This window comes from Vespa velutina, chromosome 6 (assembly GCF_912470025.1).
Source record: "Vespa velutina chromosome 6, iVesVel2.1, whole genome shotgun sequence".
Taxonomy (NCBI): domain Eukaryota; kingdom Metazoa; phylum Arthropoda; class Insecta; order Hymenoptera; family Vespidae; genus Vespa; species Vespa velutina.
In genome coordinates, this window is record NC_062193.1 from 8,296,588 (window position 1) to 8,317,275 (window position 20,688).

General features: G+C 28.3%; 5 protein-coding genes and 1 long non-coding RNA gene across 7 annotated transcripts; 2 read left to right on the top strand and 4 right to left on the bottom strand.

Moving 5' to 3' along the window:
- Positions 1 to 770: 770 nt before the first annotated feature.
- LOC124950073 lies at positions 771 to 2,003 on the bottom strand. The gene is made up of 2 exons (XR_007101251.1): positions 877 to 2,003; positions 771 to 804 (listed from the first exon to the last, which is right to left on the bottom strand). It is a non-coding gene; the product is annotated as an uncharacterized LOC124950073 (long non-coding RNA).
- Positions 2,004 to 4,281: 2,278 nt separating this feature from the next.
- LOC124950070 (tryptophan 2,3-dioxygenase) lies at positions 4,282 to 8,652 on the top strand. Its single transcript, XM_047496227.1, has 7 exons — positions 4,282 to 4,630; positions 5,594 to 5,754; positions 5,847 to 6,028; positions 7,104 to 7,463; positions 7,545 to 7,794; positions 7,889 to 7,982; positions 8,351 to 8,652. Exons 1-7 carry the CDS (start codon positions 4,602 to 4,604, stop codon positions 8,520 to 8,522), a joined length of 1,248 nt encoding a protein of 415 aa, XP_047352183.1. The 5' UTR covers positions 4,282 to 4,601; the 3' UTR covers positions 8,523 to 8,652.
- On the bottom strand, positions 7,293 to 11,688 carry LOC124950071 (cathepsin O-like). 2 transcript variants are annotated; one of them, XM_047496228.1, is made up of 7 exons: positions 10,989 to 11,658; positions 10,597 to 10,735; positions 10,206 to 10,444; positions 9,882 to 10,030; positions 9,751 to 9,804; positions 9,129 to 9,397; positions 7,303 to 9,045 (listed from the first exon to the last, which is right to left on the bottom strand). In XM_047496228.1, the coding sequence occupies exons 1-7, from the start codon at positions 11,172 to 11,174 to the stop codon at positions 9,002 to 9,004; spliced, it is 1,080 nt and encodes a 359-aa protein (XP_047352184.1). In that variant the 5' UTR covers positions 11,175 to 11,658; the 3' UTR covers positions 7,303 to 9,001. The 2 variants fall into 2 exon arrangements, with proteins under 2 accessions (XP_047352185.1, XP_047352184.1); XM_047496229.1 differs by lacking the exon at positions 9,751 to 9,804 and having other exon boundaries at positions 7,293 to 9,045; positions 10,989 to 11,688.
- Positions 11,689 to 11,738: 50 nt separating this feature from the next.
- On the top strand, positions 11,739 to 13,186 carry LOC124950072 (40S ribosomal protein S3). The gene is made up of 4 exons (XM_047496230.1): positions 11,739 to 11,891; positions 12,275 to 12,597; positions 12,678 to 12,865; positions 12,961 to 13,186. Exons 1-4 carry the CDS (start codon positions 11,859 to 11,861, stop codon positions 13,140 to 13,142), a joined length of 726 nt encoding a protein of 241 aa, XP_047352186.1. The 5' UTR covers positions 11,739 to 11,858; the 3' UTR covers positions 13,143 to 13,186.
- Positions 13,187 to 13,419: 233 nt separating this feature from the next.
- On the bottom strand, positions 13,420 to 15,748 carry LOC124950074 (Krueppel homolog 2). Its single transcript, XM_047496231.1, has 6 exons — positions 15,590 to 15,748; positions 15,030 to 15,191; positions 14,732 to 14,913; positions 14,540 to 14,607; positions 14,301 to 14,434; positions 13,420 to 14,228 (listed from the first exon to the last, which is right to left on the bottom strand). Exons 2-6 carry the CDS (start codon positions 15,188 to 15,190, stop codon positions 14,015 to 14,017), a joined length of 759 nt encoding a protein of 252 aa, XP_047352187.1. The 5' UTR covers position 15,191; positions 15,590 to 15,748; the 3' UTR covers positions 13,420 to 14,014.
- Positions 15,749 to 17,218: 1,470 nt separating this feature from the next.
- On the bottom strand, positions 17,219 to 20,601 carry LOC124950044 (ras-related protein Rab-30-like). The gene is made up of 5 exons (XM_047496144.1): positions 19,707 to 20,601; positions 19,372 to 19,455; positions 19,015 to 19,198; positions 18,757 to 18,908; positions 17,219 to 18,667 (listed from the first exon to the last, which is right to left on the bottom strand). Exons 1-5 carry the CDS (start codon positions 19,791 to 19,793, stop codon positions 18,557 to 18,559), a joined length of 618 nt encoding a protein of 205 aa, XP_047352100.1. The 5' UTR covers positions 19,794 to 20,601; the 3' UTR covers positions 17,219 to 18,556.
- Between the last annotated feature and the right edge of the window lie 87 nt (positions 20,602 to 20,688).

Here is a 20,688-nt window from a genome sequence, read left to right on the forward strand (position 1 = left end):
CTCTCTCTCTCTCTCTCTCTTTCTCTCTTTCTCGTTTTTACTTATAATTAGTTTTTTTCTCAATTCCAATATAAACAAAACACGAATAACAAATTTCGCTCCATATCAATTCTTTTTCATTTATATCTTGATCATACGTCGACGCGTGTATATTTATAAAAATATATAAATTTCTTTCCCCATAGCATTTCACATACAAAGAAAGAGGAAAAAAAATAAAATATAGAAAAAGAATATTTCTATAAATGAATATCGGTATCCAAGGTTCGGTTAATAATTACATTCGTTTCGATCCAAACAAGAGAAATCATTTATACGAGCGCGCGCGCGCGCGTGCGCGCGTGCGTGTGCGTGCGTGCGTGCGTGCGTGTGCGTGCGTGCGTGCGTGCGTGCGTGTGTGTGTGTGTGTGTGTGTGTGTGTGTGTGATATGTGCGTTAGATGAGGGTATATAATATACCCTAAGATATACATCATAACATATATTCAGTTTCGCGGTCGGAGGTTTACTATTTTTGAAAGATAATCTACAGTGTCAAGGACAGAGTTTTTTATCATCAATTGATACTATTAATTTGTTTGTTGTTTATATATACAAGCTTCTACAAACCCTCAAAAAATATTTTTTATTATTAAATAACGGTAATATAAAAAATCGAGTAATATTGATTAACTAACTTTCAAATTAGCTAATCAACATTTGTTTATATTTTTATATGATAGTACATTCGATGTTATGAAAGTGCTGATATTTCATCGTTCGAAATGGTTCAATATGAATTCATTTCACATGTATTACAACACATCTAAAAAAGAAAGCATAATTATCATATTGTTCTTTTTTCGTATTATCGCAAAAAGTCGCTAATAAAATTTACACTATACGATTAAAACGACGTCGCTCGTTTTTCCTTTTTCTCGTAAATACTTTCTATATTCCGCGCCATTTATTGAAATTTCTTTTTTAATGATAAACCATCGTCTTTTCTCGCCTTTTCTCTTCCGATTAGTTCGTACATCTTCTAGCACAAATTCGAATCGAATTAAAAGACTTAAAACATTGAGCTTCAATCTGAACGCATCAGTAATTATTCTTTTATGTTTTTTAACTTACGTATATTATTCTCGAAGAAAAGAATAATTGAAAAATAAAGTAATAATATTTAAATGAACATCGTAACATCAGAGACATATCAACGTCGTGATAAAGAGAAAACAAAATAATAAAAACAGAAAAATAAGAAGAAAGAAAACGAAGAATCATAGTTCATTTCGATGAAACGTTTTACGAAATCCTATAACCTCGACGAGAACATTTAACATGATTTCCAATTTGAAAGTTAATTATCGTTACACGAAGTCGAACAATGAATTTGCTTTGAAAATATATCGTTCGAAGGCTACCCAAAGCTATACGATACCCACTACCCTTTACTATACCATGCCTCCTGGATAAGCGCATACACCTGTTGCATCATTCTAGATACAGTACTGGATTACATGGTCCTTAATCGTACATAATGTCATGGGCGTTGTCTCTTCGTAACTCGACGATGACTCGCTAAAGCAGAATCGACAAACTCAGCGTGATGTTATTCTTTTTTGTTGCATAATATTTAACAAATAGAATTTACACTTTTCTATTTATAGTTATATGACACGCACACATACACATACGCGCGCGCGTACACACGAATATTTATATGTATGTATATTATATTACATGACGCGCATCGATACAATATGCACTAGTGACATGTCGTATACATTTAATCTTGATAATCCGAACTGACAAATAATGCAATTCTAATGCTTATTAGATATGTATGTATATGTATGCATATATCTATGCACATTATCTATGGATATTTACAGATATTATACTACCTAATAATACCATTCTATATTTAACTCGTATATATTTACGTATAGAGTTGTAAGTTTGTAAAAAAATGTACGAACTTTCATATCAAATTTCATCAAATCTGTTTAATTCTTATTGTCACTTTTTTTTTTTTTTCAATCGATCTATTTATCTTCCAAATAGTCGTCGAACGAATGGAATTACTCAATTCTTTTATCTTGCTCTCGAGAATCTTTTGTCTACAAAATAGAATCACTTGTGATAATCTATCGCGCGTACATAAGTACAATTGGATGGAGAGAGGAGGAACGATGGAAAAAGAAGAGATAGAAATAAGAGAGTTGAAAAATAAAATGGAAGGAAAAAAAAAGAGAAGAAAATTTTGACGATCTGTGTACAGTATACACGTTGTTTTAACTCTTTCTCTTTCTTCGCTCTTTTTTTCATTCTCTTTCTTTTCTTTTCTTTTTTTTTTTTTTTCTTTTGTTCTTTTCCAACCACACTCCGCGTGTGGTATGATACCGACTCAGATGTGCAACGAAATTAAAGCGAAGCATTTACTTCAGAGAAACTCATGTATACATGAAATACTCAACGATTCTTTCTTTTCTATTTTGTGGAATGTGAATTGACGCACGTAGCGTGTTTACATCGAAGATCGACCAAATAATTACGTATTATTCGCTGAGAAAAAAGTGTAATGTAATACAGAAAATAAAAAAAAAGTGAAAAAAAAATAAAAAAATTCGATAAGAAGAGTATACTTTTTGAAGCGATGATTTATTTACTTTGATAAGAAGAATATTGCACTTGGTTATCTTAATAATAATAAATCAAGTAAATATATGTAGCTAATTATTAAGTTTTACCACCGATTCGATTGATACATAGATCAAAAAGAAAAGATTGACTGCAATAGCAATATGATCGGCGTGTGAATAATTTTTACGCCAATCCCAATGATTCTATACTATTAATCTAGAGATATACGAAAACATTTTTTCATCTTTGCAATGCACAAAATTTGAAAAGTATATAAAATAGCAAAATAAAAACTATCAGATTAATTAAGATTGATTGATTCGATTGAAATGATATTTCATATTTACGTTCTTAAAAATTGATATATGAGAATCTGTAATTGTTAATTAAATTCATTAATTATCAAATTAAACAATCTAATTATACAATGATATTTTATACAGATTTTCGTATAATTTCTTTTGTAAGGATGGATTTATAAATATTATATTGTTTTTCTTTCAAAGAAATAAGACCAATGTATTTTTCGTTCCATTTGTTTATATATCTTAACTGTAATTAAAATATAAAATGCAAGAACTGAGAAAGCCATGCAACAGAAAATATCTTCTCGGATGCTGCCTAGAAAAGATACAAGTAGAATAAAGTCAGTCAGCCATTTTGGTAGAAGCAATTAGAGCCACTATCTAGATCGCAATTACGGGTATACATTTTATACGAGTTCCTCATAATGCTTTTTTATGCCACGACAAATCTCGTAAATAAGAGTATATGTATACATACATTGAATATGAGAAGGCTAAATAGTGAGACAAAAAATAGTCACTCTATGTTTCTGAGTTTTTGGACTTTAAATATACTTAGGTTAATTATAAATAGTATTCTTATGGTACTTTATAATATAGTGTAATACATTTAATTACGATAACGAGACGGAATTTCGTTCATTTAAAATATTTATAAGAACATCAACGATACGTACCAAATAAATTGTTCGTTTTTATAATTATATTCTATGATAATTATTATTACGATCGTATATCAATTTAACGATGTTCTCAAATTAATGAAAGAATAAAATAATACTATATAATTATATCGGATCCGTAATCGATATTTATTTCTATCTTCTTCAAAATGTTAATATTCTATTGATATTATAAATAATTTCTGTGATCGGTAACTCGTTTGATTGCAGCTGACTATATGGCCATCTCTCGGTCCCTCGATGAGTTAATACTTTCATACGTCACCTAGCGATAACCCTATGAACTAAAACATGCGATCGATTAATCCAAATATAAAATATAAAAAAGAGATTTTTAAAAATATGTAATGATAACATAAATTCTACAGCATTTCTCCGTATTTTTTTAAATCTTAACTATCTATGCGATTATAAGAAAGTATTTTTTATAAGATTCATTTCTTTTAATTCATTGAATTAAAAATATATTAAAAAAATATATTTTTAGATGATCATTATAAAAGAATTATGATGAAATATGAAGGCAAAAAAAAATATTATTGAATATAGACAAAAATTTTAATAAATTATATGCTCTTATAATTTCGATATCTAACTACAAAGATAACGTGTATAGAATCGATAGATTTTATTCGCAGAAGTCGTAATTCAAACATATCACTAAAACATAGCATAAAACATTTGAAATATGGAAATATTTTACTTTAGCTAGTATATACAGTAAAGTATCGCCTATAAGAAGGATAACCGCGTGTTCTTAGTCGTTCACTCTTTAGTCGCGCGTCAACCATCTATTCGACGACTTGTATTCGGCGTGTTGATATCTACATCAAGATCGTGGTTAAACGAATGTAGTATAAAAATCATTTCATTTTTTTATGACAAATCCACAAAATTTTTATAGTACGCACAGTGTTTGTCAAAGCATATGCATCGTAAAAAGTTAGTTTCATAGAATCGAAAAAAGCATCAATAGTAACTAAGAAACAATGGCCTGTCCTTTGTCAGGAACAATCACGTAAGTAAAATTATATAAATTAAAAATATGCAAAGTGGCCGAGAATGTTCCGAGGTTTTATAGAAAATTTAATTTTGAATAAAAAGTTTTCTACAAACATGGATCGAAAAATACTTCTCTAAAAACCTCTGAAATCATATAAATATACAATTTTTTAACAAAAAGTAACGAAACAAAAGTTGTACATTTAAAACTAATTATCTCATAACTTATGAAACATACTACGATCATTTTAATCTCATTTGAAAGATAAATTAATTCTCTATAATTTTTGTTGACTACTTTTTAAAAATATATATTTTCTCTGATGTTTGTAAAAGTATATAAAATAACGGTAATTTTAGAGATTTTTAAACATTAACTTTTTAAGGAAACATTTTTCAAGTCATATTTATATCAATTTAATATTTATTGTAAATTTTTTGTTTAGAATTAAATTTCCTATAAAATTTTTAAGTCTGCCTGGAACGTTTAAGACCATCCTATATAATATACGATTAATCTTAAACAACATCGTCTTGTATCATTTTTCTAAATAACATTCTTTTTTCGTTTTATTTTTCATTTATCCGCGTAAGCATGCTTTTATTTAAAATGATCTTTTTAGATCTACTATGTTCTTTAAAATAATCGATATAGTATTAGATATTCTTCTGACTCATGCCACGTAGATAACAATAAAAAAAATGCTGAGAGGATAATAAAATCGTATTAGATCTATCTTCAAAATGTATAGATTCTAAATCTTAGAATTTCGTTCTGTTTGTATGAAAAATATTAGACGATTAAGAGAAAAATATTTTATATTAATATTATAATTAATAATACAATTAATCGTTCTCTGACTATCATATATCTTGACTGACTTATTGAAATCGTATTGAATTTTTTTGTTTTGTTCTTATTATTACCAAAGAAAAAAAAAAAAAAAAAGTAAAATCGATTTATCGTTATTTCTCTTAGAGATGATCAGAGCCAAGAAGGAACTCAATTAACCAAAGGATCAGCCTTACTCTATGGAGAATATCTTCGTTTAGATAAAATCTTATCCGCGCAAAGGCTCCTTAGCGCTGAGTACAATGAAGAGGTACACGACGAGCATCTTTTTATCATTACTCATCAAGGTATTACGAAGATCTTCCTTTTGATAAGTAAAATTTATAATAAAAGAAAAACGAATAAGAATCGTACAAAATTTCTTTTATTTTTATCGCAGCATACGAATTATGGTTCAAGCAGATTATCTACGAGTTGGACTCAGTCAGATCACTCTTCAGTTCTGACTCAAACGTTTATAACAATCATACTTCGACGGTTCAAAATGATGTTCACATTTTGAACGAGTCAAGAACTTTGGAAATTCTTAGACGACTTCATCGCATCGTTCTTATATTAAAAGTACGTTCCTAAAATTTGTTCATTCGTCAAAACAAAAAGAATAAGATCTTAAAGTGTTGAATTATAAAGATGAAAAAAGATAAACGACAGTAAGAATAGTGAAAAAAATTATTTCATTAACCACGATGATAACGTTCCGTTATTGCAAGGCTTCTAATCTAATTTTCCTTACGCAGAGTTAATCAAATGTCTCTGACAATTAATATCAATTGTGATTTCTCAATATTCGTCGAGCTCGAGTCTCTTCCAAGATTGAAAGCCATGACACGGGAGAAGAAGAAAATTGTACGCTCTCTGTAAAACTGGACGAAATGAAATCGATACATACTCGACTATCCAATCCGAACGACGATGACCAAATTTTTATTTTTTCCTTTTCTCTTCTGTTCTTTTCCTTTCACATTAACGACAGTCTCTCACGTATAAACGATATTCTATGGGGGACCACTGAAATAATACACGCGCTCTGAGTAAACTAATACCCACAAATGATACGCGACACCTCATAGGAATAATTGTAGGCGTAAAAAACTTGAGTAATAATCTTATTACCGTCCATTCTGTACCGCAGAACATACATGCGGTTGTTTCCTATTCTCTATCGTCTTTCGATTCAACAATAAAAATACCATTCTTCATGGAATCGAATCCGTTGAAAAATCCATTGCTGAACATTTCTCTTTAAAGAAAATAAACTTGACTTTAATACGAGAGAACGAAAAGTTCTTGATGGCATTACTTATATAGAAGAAATCTATAAATAGGATGACACTAATTGATACATCTATGAACTTCCATACGATTACAGGAAAAAGAAGCGAAAAAACGATTTGTCGCCTTTAAGATACTTTACTGTCGTAGTAAATCCACGGTGACGAGTAAAATAACTGGCTGCACGAAGCAACCATATAAATGCGGATATAGTTGCGGTTCAATCGATAAGCAATGTTTATGTATATTTAAGAAAGAGTTTCTCCTTTAAAATTACCTTGTTATAGTTATATGAACGAAGTACCAATGGTAAAATATAAAATACGTACATTATGAAATATTTTCTTTCCTTTGTCCTTCGTAGCTTCTGGTGGACCAAGTGACGATCTTAGAGACTATGACACCGTTGGATTTCATGGCGTTCCGCGATTACCTCTGCCCAGCTTCTGGCTTTCAATCCCTGCAATTTCGATTACTAGAAAACAAACTTGGTGTAAAACAAGAACACAGAGTAAGGTATAATCAAAGTTACATGAGAGTTTTTGGAAGAGATCCGAAAGCTATTGAGGAGATCAAACGTTCCGAGGAAGAACCCAGTCTCAGCTGCTTGGTCCAAAAGTGGTTGTCCAGGACACCGGGTCTCGAATCTTACGATTTTGACTTTTGGGGAAAGTACAAGAGAGCCGTTGAACAAATGCTCTTCGAACAAGAACAAACCGCACAGGTAAATGTTTATTTTTTAAATTTTTAATTGAAAGTTTGAAATATGATTTATCAAAGATAGGAAATGAACTTATTATCACAGGAACAATCAGAGGAGCAAATGAAGGTATATCTTACGAGCAACGTTCAATCTCGTCAAGCCATTTTCGAAACAATCTTTAACGAATCTCTTCATAACGCGCTTGTCTCAAGAGGAGAACGAAGATTCTCGTATGCTGCCTTGCAAGGAGCTGTAATGATAACATTATATCGGGACGAACCAAGATTCAGTCAACCCCATCAAATACTGACTGCATTGATGGACATTGATTCTCTGATTACTAAATGGAGGTGTAAGATAGTCTATATTATTGACCTTTAACTACATGACCCTTCTTTTCTAAACGAATGATTAATAACGCATTACAAAATCTTTTATATTTTTAGATAATCACGTCATCATGGTTCAGAGGATGATCGGTTCTCAACAACTTGGAACTGGTGGATCTTCCGGCTATCAATACCTGAAATCGACATTGAGGTAACTAATCGATATAAGGATTTTTATATGTACTATATATACACGGGGTGTCCCAAAATTAAACAAATATTTTAGCTCGAATAAAGGAAGAGCCGACAACGACAACTGTCGGAAATTCATAAAACTGACCGGCACAAATTACATGCTTTCATTTTATTTCATTTTATCATTCTATCGTTCGATCAATTTAATCAATACTACGCTGCAACGCACATAGGATTGATCGACTTAATCGTTAAATAACTCACAATTAATGAAAAATAATCGGAGAAATTATGAATTTTGTGAGCCCCTGTATATATATTCTATATTCTATGTATAATGAACATTTGATAAAACTTATTAACATTGTACGTTTCAATTGATAGCGATAGATACAAAGTGTTCCTAGACTTGTTCAATTTGTCTACGTTCTTAATACCTAGACATTTAATACCACCATTAACGAAGCAAATGAAAACAAGACTTTCAATTTCTTGGAATGGTTGGAGTACCGATAACAATCAAAACAATGCTGAAAATAAAATAGAACGCTCGTAAACTTGTAATAATTTATGCGGTAATATTCAAGTTACCCGATTTTTAATCATTCCTCAATTATATATAAATAAGTAATATCTTTATTATAAATTAAAATAGCTTGTAACATATAATAAACTTGTAAAATCTGTTTGGCTTTTTATTCATTCTAAATAAAATCTTTATCCTATCTTAAAATTTTGAGTAATTGCCATTGCTAAGAACAGCTTAGTTATTAATTTCTATTAATACAATAAGGTGTGTGTGTGTGTATGTGTGTGTATGTATGTGTATGTACATATATATCTGAACTTTAAGACCTCTGCCAACACTGATCAGAAATACTGATCAAATATATTATATATGATAAATATATTTCAATTTGTTCTTTATAATCAATCACAAATTAGTCAGGTACGTTAAAGACTAATTTTTAACAATAAATGCCATATACGTAAATATATGGTGATCATAGATTAACGTCATCATTATATATTCCTTTATTTATAGATGATATCCAACGCTGAAACTTGATTGGCGATACCTGGTAATATCAAAAAAAAAAAAAAAATCATATTTTTATAATAAACATTAATAATTTAAAGACAATTCGTATTTTTATCTCACCGCAAAGATTGTTGCCAATAGCGATGTATATGTAACCTCTATCGCCAAAAGCTGGACCCCACGAATTTTTGATAATATAATAAGGTATTGTGTCGGATTTATCATAACCTACTATTTGTACAGCATGATTCAAACTGGCAAAAGCACCATCGCAATGATACTGTATTATACCACCTAAATAATTTTGCCAGGATAATGCATTCACCGCGGCAGCCACAGGACCGTGTGTGGCCAATGTTATCAGAAGTTCCTCTTCTGAATCTATAAAGCTAACGTCATCCATCAGATAGACATTATTATTCACTCTTAAACCTTGTATATGCTTACGGACGTATAATCGAATGAAGGTAAGACTTCATAAACGTTATGATTAGACTCAGTATTACATAAACATGCTGATCAGTCAACTTATATAATAAAATCTTTTTCTAATACGATATATTACACTCTACATACATATATCAATTCTCTAAGATTGTATAATAATGTTGTTAATCAATCTTCGCTGAAAATTCTTTAATCTTTGGATTTGTTTCAAAGTATATTCCTTCGAGTAGTCTATATGTACGATAACAAATAAAATGAAAAATAATAAAAAAAAATATATGGAAAATTCAAATACCTATCGCAGGTAAAGTCCATCACCTTGATACCTGTTTTCATTTTCGCGGTAGCTCTGTAATATATAAATATTAAATAACGATTGTATTATCAAAATTCTTTACGGCAATACAATTTAATCTTAAAATGTACCCTTTTAGCTTGCACGTGTCGGTCATTCGTGTGAGCGGATAATTAGATTCCGGTAATATCGGCGATTTCGTTAATTTCAACCAAGCGAGCAAACTGCAAATATCTCCACCTTCGCATCCGAGATTAGTATTCCTTGCACAATCAATCATCTACAAATGTTACGAATAAAATATTATATAAGATACATTTATATTCGAACGATACAAAGCATATTATATACTTAGTGAATCAATCACCGCAAGTGTCCCGCAATATGCAAAACAATATATTATCATAATGATAGGTGAAAGTATTATCAATTCTTAGAAGAGCTTAGTAACTTACCTCCTGTACACTTAGAACATGTAGACTGCCATTTTTTATGGCATACATCGATTCAACTACCTCGACAGTACTGAAGGCCCAACAAGCACCACAGGATCCTTGATTCTTTACAGGAGATATTATACCTTTCTCTCGCCAATCTACTTTCAGTGGTATACCTATAGTTCTTTTTTTCAAGTGATTTCTTTCTTTTCTCTTACGATGTTCGTTATGATAGCTCGCGTTCGCATGCTTTTTTCCTGATGGATAAATAAAAAAAAAATGTTATTTGCTTTTCATTGCAAAATACACAGAATTAATATGGTATAATCGTTGAAAAAAATCTTTATCTCAAATTTGTTCGAAATAAAAGATTTCATCGAGAACATTTATTATTTCGATCTAATCTCACCTCTTTCCGATAGATCAGAAAAAAGGGTTTTCTGTAGAAATTCATCTTCCGACATGTCGGAAAATTCCGTGAGTCCGTAGAAAGCACTTTCCTGGGACGAACGAAAACCATTCATTTTCTCGATATGTCGCAAAGATCTCTGAAAAGTTAATATTCTTATTAATACGTTGAAAATCGAATTTTTATCGATGCAACTCGAAGGAAAAAAAAAAAGCAATTAAAGATCCGCGATAAGCGTGTTCAAAATTGGTGAAAGGAAAGACGAGTAAGCGCGGGAAGTTATAAGAATAAAATTCAAATAAACAAATCGCGGGAAAAATTGATCTATAGATAAAGAATTAACACAAGCGAGAAAAGGTGATAAAATGAAACTTATAAATCTTATCTATTACCTGAAATCGTTCGAATCTATCACTATACTCGGTTGGATTGTTTTTATACGATTTGTTATACCGCGCGACATAATTCTCGAACAACTTGATATCTTCGTTATTATTATCAGGGCCAATGCGAATTGGTATGGCCAAGAAACAAAGTGTCACTACTAATATCGTCACTGCAACTGTTCTCCATTCCATGTCGGAAACACAACATAATATCTAGTCTCGTCATAAGAAACTTGAGATCGAGTGAATGAAATGAATCTTAATCACATGACTCAATATAAAGTATATATTTTTACTTCGATAATATTTTTCAAGACCGTACAATTATTCATTATATTCATTGATAAACAATGAAAACAAAATGACTTAGTATATTACGTATATCGATAAAAATTGAAAATTTATCAGTAGTATTTTGTCAGCAGTATTAAATTCGACTGACGTTGTTTTGCTCTAACCTCTTAAATCAAACGAGAGACGTATTTGATTGAACCGTAAAGTATCGATGATAATATTTTAAAAAAACATCTTTGTAAAATGCACAATAAATTATTAACGATGATACAATGTTTAACGTATTATTGAACATCATTAATATTATTTCTTCTTGACGAACTGCCTACTCATGTACTTGCTAAACTTATAATCGTTACCATTAACCAACAACAAAGTTGCAATTATATCTAACATTTTAATTAATAATGAAATAATTTAAAAAATTGTTAAATCCATTTTTCTTAAGTTCTAATGATTTTGTAATAATTTTTTGTTATACATAAACGCTAATTTGACTAATTGAGTAAGAGAACTATACTATTTCCGCTTTCAGTCCGGTCTTTTACATTCTTGCCTTCTGTTGTGGCATCTACGTTAAATATGGGTACTCGTTCTATTTCAAAGAAAAAGAAGGTTTGTGATTTATTGTGATTTCTAATATATATTACTTGAAAATATAGTGTTTCCCGTAATCTTAAATCTTATTATAATAAGATTTTGTGCAAATATATAACAGTGAAACATGGTGAAAAGGTGGATGCCATGGATACTTTTAATTGTTTTGTTCCCCCGTTATTCCATGAAATTGTCACCTATCGAAAGTTTTCATTTTAATCTTAAAAAGAAAAAGATTCACAATATTTTATTGATGTTATAAATAGATATGAATTAAATTAATTATATTTTTCTTTTCATTAAAGTGTTATGTTTACTCAATAAAACGTGAACTTTTAAGGTTAACTTTGTATTGATATTACTATCAAGAGTTAACGATATACTAATCGTCACATTGATAGTTTGTAGGAGATGGAGTCTTCAAAGCTGAGCTCAACGAATTCTTGACTCGCGAACTCGCAGAAGATGGATATTCTGGTGTTGAGGTTCGTGTAACGCCAACTCGTACAGAGATCATCCTATTAGCCACACATACACAGAGTGTTTTGGGAGAAAAAGGGCGCAGAATCAGAGAATTGACCTCTGTGGTACAAAAACGTTTTAATTTTAAAGAACCACAAAATGTTGAATTATATGCTGAAAAAGTAGCACAACGTGGATTGTGTGCTATTGCACAAGCTGAGTCCCTTCGATATAAGTTGATTGGTGGACTTGCTGTACGAAGGTTTGTTTACAAATAATTATTTATAATTTATATTTTAATTCTAGTTAATGTATTAAGAAATCATGATTTTTATTTCATAGGGCATGTTATGGTGTTCTTCGATTTATCATGGAATCAGGAGCAAGAGGATGTGAAGTTGTTGTCAGTGGGAAATTACGTGGTCAGAGAGCAAAATCAATGAAATTTGTTGATGGCTTAATGATTCATTCAGGAGAACCAACAAACAATTATGTAAACACTGCAACTCGTCATGTACTTCTTCGACAAGGTATATTTCCAATTAGAACAAATATTAAACAGAAGATTTTTTTTTTTTTACGTTAGACACATTGATCAATATTTTTTCTTATTATTTTATTTTAGGTGTATTAGGTATCAAAGTAAAAATTATGTTACCATGGGATCCTAATGGTAAACTTGGTCCAAAAGATCCTCTTCCAGATTATGTTTCGATAGCTGAACCAAAAGAAGAAGTACGTCCTTTACAACCAACTTCTGAAATAAAAGCCTCAAAAGATATACCTCAACCGGCACCACTTGTGTAATAATTAACATTACAACAAAAATAAAAATGGTATAAAACAAGAAATACTTTGATTTCTCTGCATAATATTTTTAACCCTGACTACTAATCATTGAAAACAATCAAAGAAATATTCGAAGAAATAAGACTATTTTACATATTACTGCAATATTTGTATTATCTCTAAATGACAATAAAATTATATTTTTTATTAAATAAAATATTCTCAAAATTTTATAACACTAAACAACAAATTAAATTAATTAAAGCAATTTAATAAAAAGAATTATATAAAAAAATTGTTTACCATAACCATATATTTAATCATAAAGGAATACACAAACAACAAAAATATACAAAAAGGTGCTTAAAGAAAAGTAATACTTTTAAAGTATGAGTAAATCAATGATATAGTTTACATTACTTATTTTACATATTTGTGATAATTACAATAACACCACATGCTTGACAGACAGCATTGTGTGTTATATTTCTACATGACTATAGTATACCAGATTCCTGACAATTATAAATAAATTCATTAATTTTATGACAGATTATAAAACATACAAGTTCACTTTAATTAATACTAATAAATAATAGACAATTCTTAAATATGTCTATTACTACAAGATTCAATCTCGTTCGAATGGTAAAATGTATGAAATGTTTGTAAAACATTCTCACTTATAACACTAATAAGTTTATCTAGATGCACCTATTACATTTTTTATTTATTTAAATCTTATATATATATATATTAAATTAAACACATTTACCAAAAATGTTGACAACGGCACTCACTGTCACTATATTTAATTTTATAAAAGTGTGGACCCTACAATCCAAAAACAATTCCCTTGAAATGTTCAAATTGGGAATCAAATCAAAATATTACTGACGTACTGGTGCCATTTGTTGAGTTAAAGAAAGGAAACCTTCTATCATTTTACGGAGTATATCTGGCACTGCAGGTTTCTTGGCTAAAGTATTCAAAATACTTCTGATTTCATAAAACATATTACGCGTGAATGGATTTCTTTGTGATGCAAGACGTAACTTCAAGAACTGATAATATATAACTGGTGTTAACAAACCAACACGTCCCCTGTAAATAAATAAAATATTGTCATTTATTTATTTGTTTATAGACTTTATATTTAATATATTAACAACTTACGTCAAAACAAGAAATGCTGTGTATGGTAAAATTATGATTTCAGAAAATGCACAGAAACGCAAAATTTTATGAGACTGAAACTCAACCAAGGAGATCATAAGACGAATTCCCCACCAGCTATTCTGTCCTAAGCACTTAAGAAAGAAAGAAATAACGTGTATTAATTTATCTTCACAATGACTTTGTAATATTTTTATATAATTACATGTTCAGATATGACTAGATGTTTTTGGACTTACATCCAGTAATGTGAGTGAAAAACTGGCAAATTGCAACATGGCAAATAAAAATATTGGTACAAGCACGACTAATTATAGATTTAAGAAAAATATATAGCATGTACTAAATAGTAGCATATAAGTATAAAAAAGAAATAATAAATAATATAATACATTATATTATATGAAATAAAACAAAGATTAAAAGGATACTTGTTACTGGAGGAACATAAAGAAATATTATAGAATAAAGTAAATAATGGCAGGAATCTTCGAGAAGTAACATTCCCAAAAATTGTCTACTAAGTTGTACATGTGGCAGTCTTTGGTGAAGACGCAATGCACTGGTTGCTGCATAGCTCATTAAAGCTTTGTAATATATATTATAAGAATTTCTAAAAAATAAAATGAGTTATTAATTTATATTATGATAATAATAATACACTTGTAATTATATGGAAAAAAAAAATCTTGAAAATAAATTTATTGGATACAAAAAATAGCAACTTACCCAAATATTGGAATAATATAACTTATTGTAAATATCATAGTTAGTAATCTTGTAAACCATAATCCAGCTCTAATTTTGTTATCGATTACATATTGTTTTAAAGCCAACCATCCTTTTTCCAACTGTGGTGATGAATCTCCTGAACCTGCATTATCTGCCATTCTTTATATCATAAAATAACAAAAATCAAAAATATAGTTATAAATATAAATACGAAAATCATATTAATAAATAATATGTTGTTAATATTCAAACTATATATATATATATATATATACACATAATATAATAAATTATATATAATATATATGCATAAAAATATACAAATGATAGTAAATTATTACGAGTAAAATTGCAAATAAGATAATTATAATTACCAGTAATCTATGTACGTTAAATAAAATTCTAATATATGAAAAGAATCAGATTGCTTTTTATAAACGTAATTATCTATACGTGTTAGTTCAAAAATTAATTCTCATGCTAATCGACGTTTTTAATAAAAATTATAACGTATGTAAATATTTAAAGCATTCACTTATCTCTTTTATAAAACTTACTTTTCTTTGTATTGCTTATAAGAAAATGAAAATTATTCACTCTAAATCGAATAAATGATTCGATGCCGTTTCCTTGATCAATTACACGTTTCTCGTATGTATTCTAAAATATCTACGTGTGAATCTGATGAAGAACCGTATAATCGTGCTGAATATCGTTTTTGAAGTTCATTTTTTTTCTGATAGATGGTGTGCCAATGATTTATTATTATTATTTATGAACAAAATATTTTCATTTAAGTTGCATTTTAAAAATATTTACAACGCATACTACGAATTTTACATATATTATTTTTAAATTACTTTGTAATGTTTATTATATATACAATTAATTGTACCATAATTAATGCTAATATAATTGAACAAATTAGTTATCATATGACGTCTTATTCTAACCAATGAAAAGTATGAAACTCATATCACAAACGATGCAGTTCGTGTATATATAAACTAATAAAAAATTGACATACACAAGTAAACGTAAGAAGTAAAAAATTATTTGCGCTTCTTTTTTTATTCAATCAAATTCGATAAACATTTAATTCAACAAGTTGTGAATAAATTAACAATGGAAGTTATTAATTTTCTATATTAACTTCATTCAAGTGTTTTTAATATGAAATTATTTTATATGATAAAACTTTTATGTAATTTGCATATTTTTCTAATCAAATACAAAATATCTTAAGAATATTTATAGATAATTATTGATTTCAATTTTTTATTTATCCTGCATGCAGGCATACATTGACATCCGGAATAGCACCATATTCGATTTGAAATTCTATTTAAACAATTTCAAAATTATTAGAATTTATTTGAATTTATTTATTAGTAAATAATTAAAATAGTATACAAATATTATAACATTAAAATATTTCAATACATCACTTACCTTTATTACATATCAATTAAGAAATCTAATCTTAGTTAAATCATTAAAAAGTTTTAGAAAAATAGAGTGATAGATGATGTAGCAAAATTATTTAGGTCTGAAGAATTGCATAAAGTAAAATATTTGTTTTATAATAAGTATTAAAATATGAGAAAAACTTAAATACATAGATATATATATATATATATATATATATATATATATATATATATATAATATATATATATATATATAGAAAGAATATTGGTTCTGATCACAGACAAGATATAATTTAATAATATACTCTACAATAATTCTTGATTTCGATTTACACTTTCGATACAAACTTTCCACTCACTATGTAATTTGTCATATGTTATATACATACATGACATGTAAAGTGTGGCATTGAATACAATAATGAAAAACATTTATGTTAATCTTCATATTTTACATAATAGGCATAATATAATCATGATATCATATTTATTGATTACAAACAAGAGAGAAGAGAGATTACTTTTAAAATAAATATAAACACTTCTGTTATATCAAATAAGTAGAAGTTATTCAATGAAATGCCTATTAGACATCACGCATGTTTATAGGTAATAGATACATCTACTACAACTATTGTGATCACAATATAGTATATCTAATGATATATGTAAATAAAAGTTTCTATATCATCTATATATTATAGTGTCTGTGTAAAATAAAATTAATGCAGAATAAAAATAAATTATTTAATAAAATTCCTAGGAGACATGACAGATTGATATGTATTTATTAGCATTTACTCAAATATGCACTTATTTCATGCATTATAAAATTGTATAGCATATTATTATAATAATAAAATTATTTGATATTGACAAGCTTATTAAATTTTAAAAAATCTGATTTATTTGCATAGCATTAATGTGTCAATTTTGTACCAAAAAATAAAATGGAATGAAATAATTTTGTATTGGTCACAATACTTTTCAACAATATAGCATATAAATTATCAATATAAAAAGCAATTTAGTAATATATAAATTCATTATTATTTAATAGTACTCTTTAGAAAAATGCAGCCCTTCTTATTCTTCTGTTTTTGCAATTGATGTAAATATGTATTATTCAATTTATACAAATAAAATATAACAAAAGAATTAACAGGAGAAAATAAATAAATTATGATTAATGTAATAATGAGAAAGAAAAATTATACAAATTTTAGTAGTCTTAGATTCCTTATACCTAACCTGTAAAAGAAGCAAATCTTGAGACTAGAGTAATGACCTAAACAAATTAATAGATAGTTTTGATAGCATTATCAAAGTTAATACTTTGTAAATAATTTTTATGATACAACATTGAACAATAGGTGAACAGAATTAATAATAAACTATGATGAGAAAACATGATTAAAATATGGAATAAATGTAACAAAACTTTGATTACCCAAATATCAGTAATAAAACAATGAAGAACATGTGTCCTTTATATTTATAACAATGTCTAATAGAGAAAAATTTATCTCAATCATATTATTGATATTTCGTGAGTACTCTATGAAATATTTAAATATTTATATGTTCAAGTTAATTCTTAATTTTAAAATTAGCATAGTAAGCACACATCTGTATTGCACATTGGACATTAATCTAAAAAGTTGTCAGTATTGTTGTTTTAGGGCATAAACATTATCTTCTCTATAAAAATCCATCAAAATTCATACATAACTATTTGTACTTTTGAAGCAACCAAAATCTTATAAAAATGATGACAGATCAGTCAGACAAAGAGTATTCTTATAAAAATTTAACTAATCTGATAGTCTGCCATTGAAGAAAGTACTAACTATAACATTATAAAAATCAATTCACTCTAATAATTAAAATAGTATATAGTGTTTTTGCTATTTGCTAATATATAATATCAAGTGTGCGAATAGATTAATATTGTCTGAGCTGTGAAACATCGACTAGTATTGCATTTAATATATGTGATGAAAAACGTATAATCTTATTCTATTATATAAATATCCAATAACTGACGACAGTTCTGCATTCATACAAATGACATAATACGATTGCCACAAATATTTAAGAAAAACGACTGCAACCACAACTATTAGTATCACCAATTGATGTAGTCTTTCCATTTATGGAAGTTGCATTTGTTTCATATCTAGGTAATTCCTTACTACGTGCTTGCTAAAATTAAATAATTAATTTAATAATAGAAAAAAAAGAAAAGAAAAAAATATATACATATATAAAAAAGAAAGACAAATAATACTTACATCCATAAGCTCGGCAGCTATCTCCATAAATAATCGTTCTACGTTTTCTGCCTCTTTTGCTGATGTTTCTAAAAAGTACATTCCATGTCTTTGTGCAAAATCTTCACCTACATGCGTTGGTATTTCCCTATCCTCTCGATCTATTTTATTACCTTTAAATGATATAATAAAACAAATGTAATTACTCACGATGAAGAACTTTGTTACAAATTATGTATTAATATATCGAAATATTTTGCAATTTATTCTTTTATTTACCTACTAATATCCTTAAAACTTTATTATTTGCATATTCTTCAATTTCTCTTAACCAATCAGGTAAACAATCAAAAGTAGGTTGACATGAAATATCATATACTAAAATCAAAGCGTGAGCAGATCTATAATAACTTTGAGTTATTGAACGAAATCTTTCTTGTCCAGCTGTATCCCAAATTTGTAACTGTAATCAAAACAAATATATACCTAATTCACACAATATACAATATATATATATATATATATATATATATATATATATATATATGCATAACTTTTTAATTTTTTTATACAATATGTGTATATATTATGTATATATTTATATTTAATTATGAGATATTACATGTACATGCAAACCTTGACTTTCTCATTTTCTACTTCCACAGTTTTAATCATAAAATCTACACCAATTGTTGCACCTTGACCTGGAGGAAATAAACCCTAAAAATAATAAAAAGATATTATGAAAAAAAAAAAAAAAGGAAAAAAAAAAAAGAATAAAAAAATAAAAATCATTCTTTTCTCTTTTCCTTACGAAAACAACGACAATCGTAACATATGATATCGCGACTGGTAAGTATATTGTACATTATTTAGGAAGTGAAATCATTTTTTAAAGATAGTTCCGATGATGTCATACGGTGAACGTAAATGAAAATTGAGCGATAATAATGTAGATAAGAAAATTTTACCTGCGTAAATCTTCGTACAAGGCAAGTTTTTCCAACACCGGCATTGCCCACCAGGACGACTTTGAAAAGAAATTTGTAGTCCTCCATCACATTTGCACCGTGATTTATCCCAAAACGGTTTTACAAAAGCGAGTCTACCTATACATTTGCAAACATAACACGCGCACTTTCTACACTTTCCGATTACCTTGACGGTTGCCTTCGAATTACAACATACTTTGAGAAAGAATTTCGCAATATCCACCCTTTTGATATCACGAATGAAAATGCATCACGATCATTCGTATATGTACAATTAGTTTTTATTTAATTAATTCACTCTAGTGTTCTAATTCTGTGGAACTCAAAGAAATGAACGATTAATATTTGTCTTACAACAGGTTTAGAACACTCGGCCATTCTGTCAAAATGACTGTTTTATCTATAGTTGTTACTACTAGATCTCAATGAGCGCTTTCTATAATTGCACACACACGTGCGCTACACGAATATGCACGTAAGTATGCAATACATACATACAAAGATATAAATGCATATACGACGCGACAGATAAAAGTGTTTTTATTACTAAAGTGTACACGGATTGAATAAATGAAATTCACGATAGAAGAGAATTGACAAACCTGATTCTTATTTTATAATTGGCAATCGTTACTATTTGGTATACGAGTTAAAGCTATTTTCAAAGCTGTTTTTATATGATAGCCAATAAAACAGATATATAGATTGGATGACTCATTATATTGAAAGGATAATATACTATATGTAAGATTGAGATATAGAAATTATATGAAAATCCATATTACTGATTAATTCAAAATAATTAATCATTTAAATTTATATTTCTTTTACCACTGAGATAAAATCACACTCTCATGAAAATATCTTCTTTACTAGCGACACGTACGGTGAGCTATCGAATTATGGTACAGAGTAGAGTAGACTGATTATATGAACTTTGAAACGAAAAAGACGATTGGTT